The sequence below is a fragment of the Heterodontus francisci genome, chromosome 37, assembly GCF_036365525.1.
Source record: "Heterodontus francisci isolate sHetFra1 chromosome 37, sHetFra1.hap1, whole genome shotgun sequence".
Classification (NCBI taxonomy): domain Eukaryota; kingdom Metazoa; phylum Chordata; class Chondrichthyes; order Heterodontiformes; family Heterodontidae; genus Heterodontus; species Heterodontus francisci.
This window is the reverse complement of record NC_090407.1, coordinates 28456661-28471422: the sequence shown is the minus strand read 5'-3', so window position 1 is coordinate 28471422 and position 14762 is coordinate 28456661. Positions and strand designations below refer to the sequence as shown.

The 14762-nt window shown below is 41.1% G+C and overlaps 1 protein-coding gene across 1 annotated transcript in view; it reads left to right on the top strand.

Annotated features, from left to right (window-relative positions):
- The window catches only part of vps13d (vacuolar protein sorting 13 homolog D), a 292361-nt gene that overhangs the window by 185664 nt on the left and 91935 nt on the right, over positions 1–14762 (top strand). Inside the window, 8 exon segments of the mRNA XM_068017446.1 lie at positions 1364–1487; positions 2403–2638; positions 6225–6342; positions 7749–7912; positions 9195–9303; positions 10301–10477; positions 12842–12961; positions 14335–14484. Of these exon segments, the coding sequence (XP_067873547.1) occupies positions 1364–1487; positions 2403–2638; positions 6225–6342; positions 7749–7912; positions 9195–9303; positions 10301–10477; positions 12842–12961; positions 14335–14484 (1198 nt within the window).

Here is a 14762-nt window from a genome sequence, read left to right as displayed (position 1 = left end):
TGGATATGCTAGAATTTATAGTAATCTGTGTTAACAGATGTGTGGATTGAAGTACTATTGGCTCAGTTCACCCTTGTGAAGGAATTTTCTCCATGATTAGATGTTGCCAAGATCTGCTGTCTACTTTCTGGTGTTTGGGATTTCCTTTTGTATTATAACTTGAATTTTTAATAGTTGGTGAACTTAGAAATATTGTTTTCTGACTGTTGGAAAAAGGACATTGAAAATGTATTCTAGCAATGTATTCTAGCAACCAAAAGAGTGGGGCAGAGGAGCTTTTTGGGTCACAGGCCACAGTCTACAGATCTTCGCTGTACAAGTACTGGGTTTCATCCCAGTCCCTGTAGTATAACTGATTCCTTTAGAGATTATTTTTCACGATCTCCTTTCCACAAAATGTTTAAATTATTTGGCACTCCTGATAACCAGGCCAACAGCACAAGTTTGGATTTTTTTTCTTCATTTGCTGCATTTTTACTAAGCTTTCAACATCTGTGAATATTTTTCTTCAAGTCCTGTCATCCTGTAAAACTTATATACACTGCAGTCATTGTGATAAAACTCTGCCGTGTGTTTACAAGCCTAAATAAAAAGACTAATGTGCAGAACACAGAAGGCTTATTGATACTTGATTTATGCATGTTGGCAAGTACTGGACACCCTACCCAGTTGGCTTTGTGGGTAAATGTATTGTGGGATGTAGAAACAGCTTTCACGTCTAACCTGTGCTGAGCTACTCAAATTTAGCCACAATGACAATAAATGTGGTACATTTGGACTCAACATCCTCAGACTATTGAGTGGAAAATTGGCCAAGATTCCCATTCCTGAGCCTTCTGCAGCAATTCCCGAGGGAAGTTTATGTAAATCTGAGAACACAATCAAGGTTGGAGTTTAACCACATGATTAAACATCCCTTCTGCTCTCACTTTTCACTGTGTGTGAAGAACACATGTGGGCAAAATATTGTAGGACCACTTTTCATGGAAGAATCCCAGTGTGGCTCATTTTCAGAAAAGCAGGGGATAAGCATGAAAATCAGAGTGCAAAAGCAAAATTCTGCAATGTTAGAAATCTGAAATAAAAACAGAAAATGCTGGAAATGCTTAGCAGGTCAGGCAGCATCTGTGCACAAAGATGCTACCTGACCTGCTGAAAATCAGTGTTTGTCTTTGGCAAGAACATTGAGTTCACGGGAGTTGGGTCTAGCAGCACAATTCAGTCACAAAGACTTGATGTTGGTTTAAAATTGTATTTCTTATGCATTGTTTGTTCTCATTTCTGGTTCATTCTTACTGTGTAACAAGCTGCCTGAAGTTTGTAGCCTTGAAGGGCTCTCTGACCCACTGCTTTTATTTTTCAGAGATACTCAAGGCAACTGTCACCTCCTGCGAGTGGAGATCACTCTGAAAGGAGCAACATACCATATTGCATTCAGTAACTCTGAACAGCTGCCGCCACCATTCCGCATCGATAACTTTTCAGAGGTAAATCATAATGGGCCATTTTTACCACACTTAAATCTACAGATCTACAGTACAATTCAAGGGTTGCAATCAGCTTCTCATAGATCCTGAAGGAGAAAGCAAAAAAATAATTGAAAATAATTGAAAATAACATCTGGATGTCGTCACCACAAGTAGAAGGTGACTCGTCCTGCGGATGTGTTGTGTTGATTGGTTATGTTTAAGTACAAGTCACTCTTTAGATTTAGGCATTTTGTTGGTTAGAAAACTGACGTTTTGAGGGGGGTTCAACCAGATTTTCTACCTCCAAAATGGATCTGATGGGCACAGAAAAGAGGACATGGGACGTATTTAACCTTTAAAGTTTAAGACAAAACAGTTAGGTTAGATGAACTAGAAATATTGTGACATTTGAATTAAATATGAGAGGGGAAAATGAGAAATAAGTGCAGGAAAATAAAATAAACAAAATATAAATCTAAATTTCTTCTGTTTATGTTGTTAGTGCTGGGTTAATATAACATTACTAAAATTATTCTTGACATTCGTCAATTTTTGACCATATTTATTTGAGTCCATAGTATGTGACTGCAAATATTAATGAAGGAGACCAGAATCCCTGAACCTGCAGCAATTTAAACTAGGTAGCTCAATGTAGGAACCCAACATGCCACTTGGTAGAGGATGGATTCATTGTTCTTGTTAGCATGTATTGCGTCCCAAGATCAGATCACCGCAAATTTACGATGCTTCCACTTTTGTGCTTCAACTGCTGATTCCTGTTTGCTCATGGTAACTTTGAAAGTGTGACATGTCTGCCATCTAGCAATTGCAAGCAGCTAGAGAATGGGCTGTTCATATCAATGTCATGGAGTAGTGAAATATGTGTTCAGCCTTCACAGCAGGTTCTTGATCTCTCTTTCTCTGTTGTATCAGGTCGCAATCATTTTCAGCCAACATGGTGTGGCAGAGCCAAGACTAAAGACAGAGGTAAAACCAGGCTCCTCACTGGATTACGCCTGGGACGAGCCTGTCCTTCAGCCTCTCATCACGCTGACAGTGAAAGGGGCAGGCTCATCGGAAATTACCTGTGATATGAATGATTTCAAAGAGTCCAAACAGCTTTACTATGAAAACTTCATCTACATCGCTGCCACATATACCTTCTCTGGGTGGGTTTCAGATTTCTGTTGCCCAGAATTAAACTTCCTGTCAGCTTTTTAATATTCTCGATTGGTTTTGATTAATTGAGTGAAACTTCAGGAGCCGTGAGGTGGTGATCTCAAACCATTGTGATGGTTCTTTCAAAAGGCATTTTTCAGCTAAAGGAAAGATATGTATTGTTTCTATGTCGTTGGCCACCTTTGAGTTTAGAGATTAGAGTTCTAGAGCAAACAAGGGAATCTCCAACTCTTAAGCTTAATACAACCAACAATATTGCGTAACAGCTCATCAGTTATTTTCAAAACTGTTCATAGTATGTGGTCAAGGTAGATAGTCAGAGGGAAGTGTGTAGTCAAGGTAGATAGAGGGAAGATTTCTGCTGGAGAAGAAACTTAAACATTTTCAAAACAAAAATTATTTAACACTTTAATGACTCCTGCGTTGTGTCTTAGTTTCTTCCCATGCCAAAATCAACTAATCTGGCAAACGATGTGCTTGCATATTGTGCCGCAGATTTACATGTTTGACCACATAAAGCAGTATCTTCCGGAGAGAGGTCAAGTGGCTCTATCATAAGTAAACAGGAAAACTCAGTGTTTCAAAAATGGTGAGAAGAGCTGACTGGAAATAAGTTTCCCACCTGCTCCTTGGCCACTGAACAGACGATGTTTTGAAAGGGAGAGGCATGTAAATAAAGGGACCAGATCTTTTACAAGGCTACTGCTGCCTGGTTTTGGTGGAAGCAAGGGAATCTCTGACTGGTAGCTCAAAGAGCCCAGAACAGCCTTTTAAAATAAGACAGCAGCTTACACAGATATTCCGCAAAATATATTCAGATCCAAGTTATCTAATTAGTGGAATCCAGTGCTTAGAAGGCGAAAGGGATAAGTTTCCAACTTTGTGCTCCTGACAGGGAACCTTACTCGTTGATGGTGCATATTGAAAATTTAAGCGCACACTGAACAATATTTTCTGACATTAATTTAAATTGTCAGAAAATTATATTCTGCATGCTCAATTTTATAGTCTGTTTTACCAGTTGACAAGGTCCCTACAAGGAGTGTGAAATCTCAAAAGTGCCCCTGAATCTCCTCTTCTGGACACAATTTAAAGATGTTAAGTGATAGGAATGTGAAATAATGAAATGTAGTTTACAACAGTGCTTATAATTGTGATTCTTATGCTCTTGATGGTTTCTGCAGTATTTTAACTAGTTTTATATTATAACTAAAATATCTCACATTTTGAAAAAAAATAGTTTTAGTGCGAGCTAATGAGTCAGCCTTTGAGTGAGAAGCTTGTAGATTCAAGCCCCACTACAGAGACATGAACACATAATCCAGGCTGCCATGTCAGTGCATTGCCAAAAGAGTACTACACTGCCAACGGTACCGTCTTTCAGTTGAGATGTTTAAACCAAGCCTCCCTCTGCCATCTCATAGTCATAACAGCACGGAAGGTTGTCATTCAGCCCATCAAGACCAGCTCTGTAGAGCAATCCAGTCAGTCCCATTGCACCACTCTATCCCTGTAACCCTGCAAGTTTATTTCCCTCAAGTACCCATCCAGTTTCCTTTTGAAATCATGGATTGTCTCCGCATCTGGCACCTTCATAGGCAGCGAGTTCCAGGTCATTATCGTTTGCTACCTTAAAACTGTGTCCCAAGTCCTTGTCCCATCAACTAATGGGAACTGCTTTCCTTTATCTTATTTAAACTATCATAATCTGCTACACCTCGATCAAATCACCCTGAACCTCTTTTGCTCTAAGGAGAACAACCCCACCTTCTCCAACCTAACCTTGTAGCTAAAGTCCCTCGTCCCTGGAACCATTCTAGTAAATCTCCTCTCCAACCTCTCAAGGGCCCTCACTTCCTTCCTAAAGTGTGGTGACGAAAACTGGACACAGTACTCTAGTTGCAGCCTAACCATTGCTTTACAAAGGTTCAGCATAACTTCCCTGCTTTTGTACTCAATACCGCTATTTATGAAGCCTAAAATCCCATATGTTTTGCTAACTGCTCTCTCAATATGTCCTGCCGCCTTCAAAGATCTATGAACATGGACCCCCGGGTCCTTTTGCCCCTGCACACTATTTAGAACTGTGCCATTAAGTCTCTATTGTCTCTCCCTCTCCCTTCTGCCAAAACGCATCACCTCACACTTCACAGTATTAAATTTCATCTGCCACTTGTCTGCCCATTCTTCGGGTCTATCTCTGTCCTGGTGTTGTCAATTGCCACACCTCCAAGTTCCATATCATCGGCAAATTTTGAAATTTTACTCGGTATTCCAATATCCAAGTTGCTTATATATAATCAAAAAAAGCAGTGGTCTTCATATTGACACTCGTGGAACACCACTGTCTTACCATCCTCCCGACTGGAAAAACAACCGTTTGCCTTGACTCACTATATTCTGCCCTTAAGCCAATTTTTTATCCACCCTGACACTGACCCCCCTATTCCATGAGCCTCAATTTTGTTAACCAGTCTTCTATGTGGTACTTTGTCAGATGTTTTCTTAAAATCCATATAGACAACATACATTGCTTTCCCTTTATCAACCTTCTCTGTTAATTCATCAAAAAATTCAATTAGATCAGTCAAGCATGATCTGCCTTTTACAAATCCATACTGGCTCTCCTTAATAAACCTTTCCAAGTGCCTGTTAATTATTTCCTTGATTATTGTTTCTAAAACCTAACCTACCACAGACAAACTGACCGGCTTATAGTTACTAAGAAAGTCCTTGCACACTTTCTTGAACAAAGGTGTCACATTTGACACTCTCCAATTCTCTGGCACCTCCCCTATATCTAGGGAAGATTGGAAGATTAGGGCAAGCCCTTTGGCCATCTCCACTCCCATTTCCTTTAGCAACCTGGGATGCAAGCCATCCGGACCAGGCGACATATCCACTGTAAGCATAACCAGCCCTTCCAGTATATCAAGACTGTCAATTTTTCACCCCATCTACTATCTCTACCACCTCCACTTCTGCTGATATTTTGTCAGCATCCTCTTAGTAAACATTGATTTGAAGGACCAGTTAAATATCCTAGCCTTGCCCTGCGCTTCTAAGTATGCATCACCCTCTGTTCCCATTTGGCCCCACCCCACCTCTTGCTACCTGCTTACTATTTATCGCTAGAAGAGTTTGGGGTTTCCATTTCTGTTAACTGCCATTCTATTCTCATATTCTCTCTTTGCCAGTCTAATTTTCCTCTTCACTTTCCCTCTCAACTTACTGTATTTGGCCTGGTTCTCGCTTGAAGAATTCTCCTGACATGCATCATACATGGGTGGAAAAATCCCATGACACAATTTCAAGGAGAGCAAGAGAGTTCTCCCAGTATCCTTTCTTTTACCTTTCAACCAACACCACCAAAACTGATTATTTGAACATTGTCTTGCTGTTTGTGGCATCTTGCTATGCACGACTGGCTGCTGCATTTCCTTACATTAAATTAGTGATGCTACTCCAAATGTACTTGATTGTGGAACCCTTTAGGTGGTTGTGAAAGGTGCAATAGAGATGCATGTTGTTCTTAATGGAATCTCTGATGTTAAAATAGTGATTTCTTTAAATCAGGCTCATGGAATCTTCCGGGAGGCCAGTTGCTCGAAGTTCAGGAAAGAAAAATATTAGGTTTGCAGAATTAGTTTTGGATGTTGAACCCAAAACTGGAAGAGTGATATTGAAAAAAAAGGTAAACAAAAAAAATTACATCTGTGTAGAAATTTTGTCTTCAAGTTTTTTTTTCAACTTTGTCACAAGGAACATTTTCAATGCAGTTAGCATTGAACAGATGCCATAGATACAACTTATGAGTGTGGTTGTGAATTTTTTGCGGCCCTTCCTAAACACGGGTGCATGTACACTTTCCCCTTCCTCTCCAAAAGATGTTGACACTTGCTGGGGTACAGTTCTATTCATAGAGGGGCCTAGACAGTGAGTGCTGGGCTTCGCTGAGATATTCTCCACCATTTGACAATGGAGAATAATACAGCTGAGTCCAATTCTGTTCAAACTAGATAGCAGTTTCTCCCCCATCCCAGCCCCAGGGTGCTGATGTCAGTTGTAGCACTCCTTCGCAAATCAGCTATTTCTGAACAGACCAAGGATTGCACTGAGGACCATCTTGGTCTGCAAGGCTCAGTAGCATACTGATTTTATAAACAGCCTCAGAAGTAGCCAGTTTTAATTTCTTTTTAGCTATTCTGGTAGCCACTTGGTGTTTGGGAGCTTTGTATTTTTATTCCTTATACCAGGGTTTATTTGATGGGGAGAGGAATACTGGTCATTCCTGGATTCAGTCACATGCATTTGCATCTGAGAGCTGATAGGGAGTTGTCAGAATGACAATAGGGTGAGGAGTTGAGAACAGCAGAAGGAAGAGTGTCAATAGCAGTATAACAGTTATGGCCTGCTAGTAGTTGATCAGATTGAGAACTAAACTTTGTTGCTTAAAATTACGTGATAGTGCACACAGAGGTAGTGCAACAGAGAATCAGTGGTCCTGTTCTCTTGTTTACTTCAAGCTTAATTGATAGCTGCAACCACATTAAAAAAGTTTTGCTTTTATAATAGCATCTTTCATGACTACTGGACACCTCAAAGTGCTTTACAGCCAATGATGCAATATTAAAGTGTACTCATTGTTGTAATGTAGGTGATTTGGCGTGTGTAGGAATTCCCTGAGGACTTAGTGGGCTTGGGGAAGGGGAAATGAGTCAAGGTTCCTGCGCCGAATCACGATCCAGTGACTCCCTTCTAGAATGCACATGTATGTGGTCGTTGATTTGATGACAGGATTGAGCTTGGCTGCAATGCCTTTCATGATTGGATAGCCAACTGGCATTCAGTGTAAAAGCTTAAACATGAAGAATGATCAAGGTACTAGAGGCAGCCAGTACCCTGCAACCATAGCCCAGTAAGCGTAGATGTCTTTAGGAAGGGTCAGGAGAAAATATTGTGGTTAAACTAAATTTATTGCATGGTTGAAATATTTTGTTCTACTCAGCTTGTGTTAAATCAGAGTTCTAGCATGTGTCTTATTCAGTGCTTTAACCTATAACCCATAATAAAATTCTGCTTCAATCTATGCAACCCCAGGAACCAGGTAAAAGATCACAGCTTTGGCGCATGACTGGTAATGGGATGGTATGTCACGAGGGCTCCTCTCCTCCTCATAATCCCAACAAACCTTCCTCCAGTAGACATTCAGACTCTGGATTGGTCCTAGACATTGCAGGCTTGGCTGCTGTCACTGACTACAGGTAAACTACGGCAAGGTGAAAAGGGGGAAGAAGAATTTCCAGTTTAGTCACCTGTTAGTGCCTGTTGGGTAATAGTGTAAACTTTAACATTCTGATAAAAAACAAAACGATCCAGATTTTGTAAGCAATTATAAAGCTGTGTGGAATTGTAAGCTGCCTTATTGTTTTGTGAGCGGAGAATTCAACTTCATATTTGTGTCCATGTTTCAACAGTGACCAAAAGATTCAAGATTCAATTCACAATCTGATCGTGGTCCAGTGATAGTGACATCAATTTCTGCTTATTTTTGGAGATGTATTAGGGGAATTAGTAGTTTTCTACTTTGTCTCTTAATTGTCATCACAACCCTCTGTGTTGCCTTTACTGAATCAAGAATGTGTGAGGACAACAGAAAATGTCAGTGTTTTGCTTGATTACCTTTGGGGATTGGAATATTTAGGAAAGTCTTTTCCTCAGGATGTTAAATATTTGGGGTAGTGTGCACATTGAGAGACTGTATATAGTCTGAAAGGGCTATATTGTATGGGATAAATGGCCCTTACTTGATGGCTGTAGAACATCCTGTTGCTTTTGCCATGGTTCAGTACCCTTCCAAGGAAGGAATAATGTATGGTTTGTCCCTATGGCTTTCTTACATAATAAGGTGCCAATCCAGCCATCTTGTATCTTGCTAATTTTTCTCTCCTCCTTTGAAAGCGATAAATCTTGTACTGCCAGCCCACCAGTTCTCCACCCACATGGTCATTCTTCAACTCAAAAGTGAAATACTGCGGATGCTGGAAATCTGAAATCACTGCTGGAAGTACTCAGCAGGTCAGACAGCATATGGGGAGAGAGAAAGTTAACATTTCAGGTTGATGACCTTTCATCGGAACCATTCTTCATTCTTTAATGATTGCAGGCTGGCTGTTCAGCATTGGATGGGGAAGCATCACAGCTTAACTTGAACCTGTTATCTCCCAATGTCCACATTTTCACGTTCTGGCTTAATCACTGAATTGCAGTTGGGAACAGAAACCTAACTAATTTTTCCGTCATTAGTTCAGAGAGGCTTTGAGGCCAATTGTTATGTCCCAGATGTCACCCTGGCTTCACACCGACTGGGTATTGAATCTGAGATTTTCTATTCTAATTTGTTACTGTATAGGGCAGTATATTTATCTATTCGGCCAACAGGAAAGTTACTCTGAGTGTTTTATATTTAGTTGCACAGTGCGTATGGGAATTATTAGCATTTCTTTTACAGGTATATATCCTTCCCCCTCACTTTCTGTCTTGCAGATATGAGCCACTCGTGCTGAAAAAGCCAGAGCGGCGTCGCAGCAATACACAGACGTGGTATTTCAGAGATGGACGTCTGAGCTGCGGCATGCCAGGAATGGTAGTACAGGTAAAAATGACCATGGCAGGATAAACCTTCACAAGGTTCTGTTTAGGTCACCGATAAGTGGATATGCAACCGATTCAACAGAGTCACTTCAGCTCCATCTAACCTTATAGCCTGTATAATGAGAAAATGAGAGGGGGAAAATAAAGCCATGCAGAACAATTTCAGGTTGTTCCTTACTGTCACTGGCTTATTCAACATATTGATACTGATGCACTACAGCAAAACCCAACTTTAGCCAATTCGCCTTGTGTATGTTGCTGTTAATTCATCACCTTAAATAGCTCCCACCCATTACTGCTCCCAGTGACATCTGTAATCACCAGTACTTCAGTCCAGTAATTGCTCAAAATGCTCAGGCTATCCAAGTTTAAAAGGACAAAATCTATAATGATGTACTTTTCCAGATGTTTTTCAGCATTGCCGTAAGTGAGTCAGTTTATTGAATTGAGGTTCCCAGTCTGGAACCTTGCCAGATGAACTGACCTATTCAGCCCTCTGATGAAGGGTGATTAGTTTGGATTAGAGTGTGGGGTGAAGAAAAAGTATCAGCATTAGTGGTGGTAGTGAATGAGTACATAGTCACAGCTGGAAGAAATCAGACTTGTCGTAGGGCAGAAGACGTTTCAGAAACCGAGAGGGACAAGGCCATGGAGGTATTTGAACACACGGATGAGGATTTCAAACTTGAGGCATTGGTGGAGCAGGAGCCAATGTAGGTCAACAAGCACAGAGATGATGGGTGAGTGGGACTTGGTGTGGATTAGGATACTTTAGACAGTAAGTATATCAAGGGATGTTGCCCATCCACAAATATAAAATACATATGGATGCTTTGTTGCTAATCTGCATCCATATTCAACCCATATGTGCACAGCAGGTTGACGAGGTACAAAATGGAAATATGCTGTGACCTTTTTCCTGACACCCAGTTTTCATGTGCTTGTGAGGATATTGATTGTCAGTGATCTGTATCGTGAATCTGTGCTCATTTATCTAGGCAAGAAAAGACATTTCAGGCTTATACGATGGAGCAGAGGTAGTACTGGGTCCAGAGCCTTCCCTTGGTCTTGAACCAGTTCCAGTCGAGCAGCAGTTCATAAACCAAAAGATGAGACCTGGTTCAGGAGTTCTGTCTTTGCGTGTCATTCCTGATGGTCCAACACGAGTGTTGCAGGTAACCTTGGACTTTTGGTCATACCTACTCCATTTCTTGTACCTGCAGTCACATCCCCTACTCTCATGGCAACAAGATTCATTTTTTACTCATTGTCTACCCGACGCCTCTGCATTCATAAATTATTTGTCATTCTATCTACATAATTCCATACTCTCCAGGATAGTGTTGTTTACTCTTCCAGCATCCCAACTTCTAACTTCCCTTCCTCAGCATCTTCGCATGCAACAGCAACAGATACGACAGTTATTCAGCTGCTCCAAGGCAAAATCATGTTTTAAATTTACCTTCAGTGAGAGACATAGTATATTTCCTCCAATATAGTACTGTAATAATAATTCAGGGTTTGCTGTTCATGATGTGGTCTCCTGTACATTGGGGCACCCAAATATAGATTAGTTGACCGCTGTGCCCAAATGACCTTGACGTCCCTCGGCATTTTAACCACTTTGCCTTTACTGTCTCGGTACTTCCCTATTCAGGAATAGCACCATATGTCATCTTTTCCTGGCCACTAACTAAAGTCAGATCTTGGCATCATCTCCATTTACTCTACAGTAGGGGCTATTGGTGACATGGAGTGGTCTTGTTCATTCTAAGCAGTTCCAAAAGTTAATTTTTTTTGATGCAAACCTTTTGTCTGAACATAGTTTTGGTTCTGGGTGTTGGCCTGTTTTTTCTTTTCATGAGTGATGAACCTGTGCTTTCAGCAGGTTCTGCATTTATTTATGAGCTCCTACATTCAGTTGTTTATTTTTTGATATTCCTCTTTTTCTTTGTATGGTCCTCTTTTGTCTCTTTCACCCTAGCTTTTTGCATGTTCTTTACGTGTCTTTCCATTACTCCACTGAGTTATGTCGCGAACAGTTTGCAATTTAATAGGCTACAGGTCGTTCAATTAATTATCTCTTTTTCTATTTGGCATATCAGTAGCTTCAATCTCCCCTCCTCCTTTTGTCCTCAACCTTACTGAAATCCCAGAACCGTGACAGGGTTCCCCTGGTCCTCACTTTCCACACACCAGCCTCCAGATCCAAAGGATCATCCTCTGGCATTTCCGCCACATCCAGTGTGATGCCGCTGCCAAACGCATCTTCCCCTCCCTTCCCCTGTCAGCATTCCGAAGGGATCGTTCCCTCCGCGACACCCTCGTCCATTCCTCCATTACCCCCACCACCTCATCCCCTTCCCACGGCACCTTTCTTTGCAATCGCAGGAGGTGTAATATCTGCCCATTTACCTCCTCTCTCCTCACTATCCAAGGCCCCCAAACACTCCTTTCAGGTGAAGCAGCGATTTACTTGTACTTTCAATGTAGTATACTGTATTCGCTGCTCACAGTGTGGTCTCCTCTACATTGGGGAGACCAAACGCAGATTGGGTGACCGCTTTGCGGAACACCTCTGCTCAGTCCGCAAGCATGACCCCAAGCTTCCGGTTGCTGGCCATTTCAACCCCCTCCCCTGCTTTCATGCTCACATCTCTGTCCTGGGATTGCTGCAGTGTGAACCTCAACGCAAGCTCGAGGAACAGCATCTCATTTACCAATTAGGCACGCTACAGCCTGCCGGACTGAACATTGAATTCAATAATTTCAGAGCATGACGGGCCCCCCTTTTTTATATTTAGTTACTTTTTTTTTTCTGTGGTTATTTTATTTTAGGTTTTTTAGTGGGTTTAGTTTGTTTCTATTGTGCCTACCCACTGTTTCTGTTTTTTTTAAATTTTTTTAATGTTTGTGCTTGGAGTGCTTTGTGCTTTACGGTCTATTCACACCCTCTCTGTACTAACGCTTTGTCTTTCAGCACACCATTAACATACCGTTTGCCTTTGTTCCATGACCTTCTGGTCAGTTATTCTCTGTGACCTTGTCCCATCAACATCTCTTTTGTTATCTCTTGCCCCACCCCCCGCTTTACTTGCTTGAAATCTTTTACATTTCTAATATTTGTCAGTTCTGAAGAAGGGTCACTGACCTGAAACGTTAACTCTGCTTCTCTCTCCACAGATGCTGCCAGACCTGCTGAGTATTTCCATCATTTCTTGTTTTTATTTCAGATTTCCAGCATCTGCAGTATTTTGCTTTCATACTGAAATCCTAGTTTGTCTTTCAGTTTTGAATTCTGACCAAGGATTGTGCCCAAAACATTAAACTTTTCCTTGGTACTAACTATGCCAGCAATTTCCGTTTCTGTGTAAGATTAGTTTGTGGATTTCCCAGAGATTTTGTGTGGCAAATTTGTTTTCATTTTTTTGTTTGTAATGTAATGAAATTGCACAGATCCCATTGGGTCTGGGTTTTTCTTTTCGCCCAATCAGTGATTTTAATTTAGTTGTTGTTCTGACCAATTTGGCTTGTTACAGATTACTGACCAACAGCATCGCAGAACAAATCGCTCCCTCACAGGAACTGAGGACTGTCCAATGACAGAAATCAGTGAAATTCGGAAGTTAAAGAACTTGGAAGCTGAACAAGAGTTAGAGGTGTGTGTGTTTCATTCCCACTTTTGCTTGTCATCTGTAAAAGCCCTATGTTTGATTCTGTGACATTTCCAAAACTCCTTTCTGTCAGGCAAACATGAACATGAAAATCTAGTGAAAAACCTCCCCAGTCTTATTGGTAAAACAGCCTAAAATATAACAAACCATTTAATTAATTGTTAATGAAGTGCAGCTTCCTTACCAGTGTACTTGTATTGTCTGAACACACAGTAGTTAGTGATAACTGTGTGCCCATTCTCAATGGGTGGAATGCAGGAAGAATGAGATCATGAAATGGATTTTGAAAATCTCCACATTCAAGTTTAACAGTTGATGTTGGGCAACAAGAGCCATTGTATATTTATTTAAATGGAGTATGCCAAGAAGAATAAGCACTAGAAATTTCTCCTTGCCCCTTTCCATACTAAGATTGAGGAGAGTGATCAGAAAAAAAAAGAATAGTTGTTAGAGTAAGGAATGTTTTGCTACAGGGAGAAATTGAAGTAGAAACATCTCTTTTCACTTAAAACAAAAGTAGATAATTATTTGAAGCAGAGATAGACTATGAGGAGATGGTGGGATTAATTTTGGATTGCTCTAACAAAGCGTCGGCATAGACAGATTGGACCAAACGGTCTACTTCTGCGCTCAAACTTTTTATTGTTTTTTGGATGTCAGGTTCGCTTTGTAGTGCTGACAAGATGCATTTTCTTCCTGGTTCAGAGAGCACAGTTTGGCAGTGTTCATTCATCCTCTAACATAGCCCAGGATGGATTTAGTTCAGCACAAATTTTGTAGAGCAAGTTGAATTTAGGGGAGTTAAGCTATGGCTCACTGGATAACCTGGCTCTAGTGTTTCCCAGCAGCTTTCTTTCTCGAAGTGAGATAAACCATTTCTGGCTGACATCCCAGCCATCTGTGTGAGCCAATTCACATCCTTTTCCTCCCCACAGGTCTACAAATGCACCAAGCAAGAGCCCCTGTGGCTCAATGAGTAAATGCACCATGCGGTGTTGTATATGAGCCATGCAGAACAGAACGTTGAAGTTTCATTCCTAGTCTTAAGTCAGTCATTTCTCACCTTAATTTCTGTGTAGTGGCCTGCAAACTACACAGGTGTGGATATTGGGTGAAGACCCAATCGGTAGTGGCTGTGATGATCTGCTGGCCGCCTGACACTCACTGCCAAGGGTCACACATGGGTGACATTTTAGAATATTGTCTGTCTGTGAAACTATACCCAACAGCCAGTACCTTAGGAGAATAAATAATTTTAAAAATTCAGTGTGAAGGACGTTGTCTTCAGTAACAGGACTGTGGAATTAAATATTGTACCCATTTAAAATTGTAACATGCACTATGCTGTAACTTTGCAGGTTTTAGTGAAACTGGATGAGGGAATTGGTTTGTCGCTGATTGACAAAGCCCCTGAGGAATTGGTGTTTACCACTTTAACAGGGATAGATGTTCATTACACGCAGACTGCCACCAGTCAGATGCTGGAGGTCAGCATTCAGAATGTACAGGTAAGGACGTGTCTTTTAGCAGCGCACTTTCACATTCTCCAAAGGTTGAGCATTCTGAAGTCCTGGCCAGGATATTTTGAAAACAAGTCCAAAAATGGTAGGGAGGCAGAGTGGTTGAAAAGATTGCAAGCATGCCTTTTTATAGTATGGGTATGCCAGATGCAGGTTCAAGCCTTGGCAGGGAAGTAGTGAATAACTGAGATGACTGGTTGGGGCATGAGAGGGAACCATCGACATAGAGGATTGGGGGGAGCTGCAGTATGCAGATTTGCTCTATA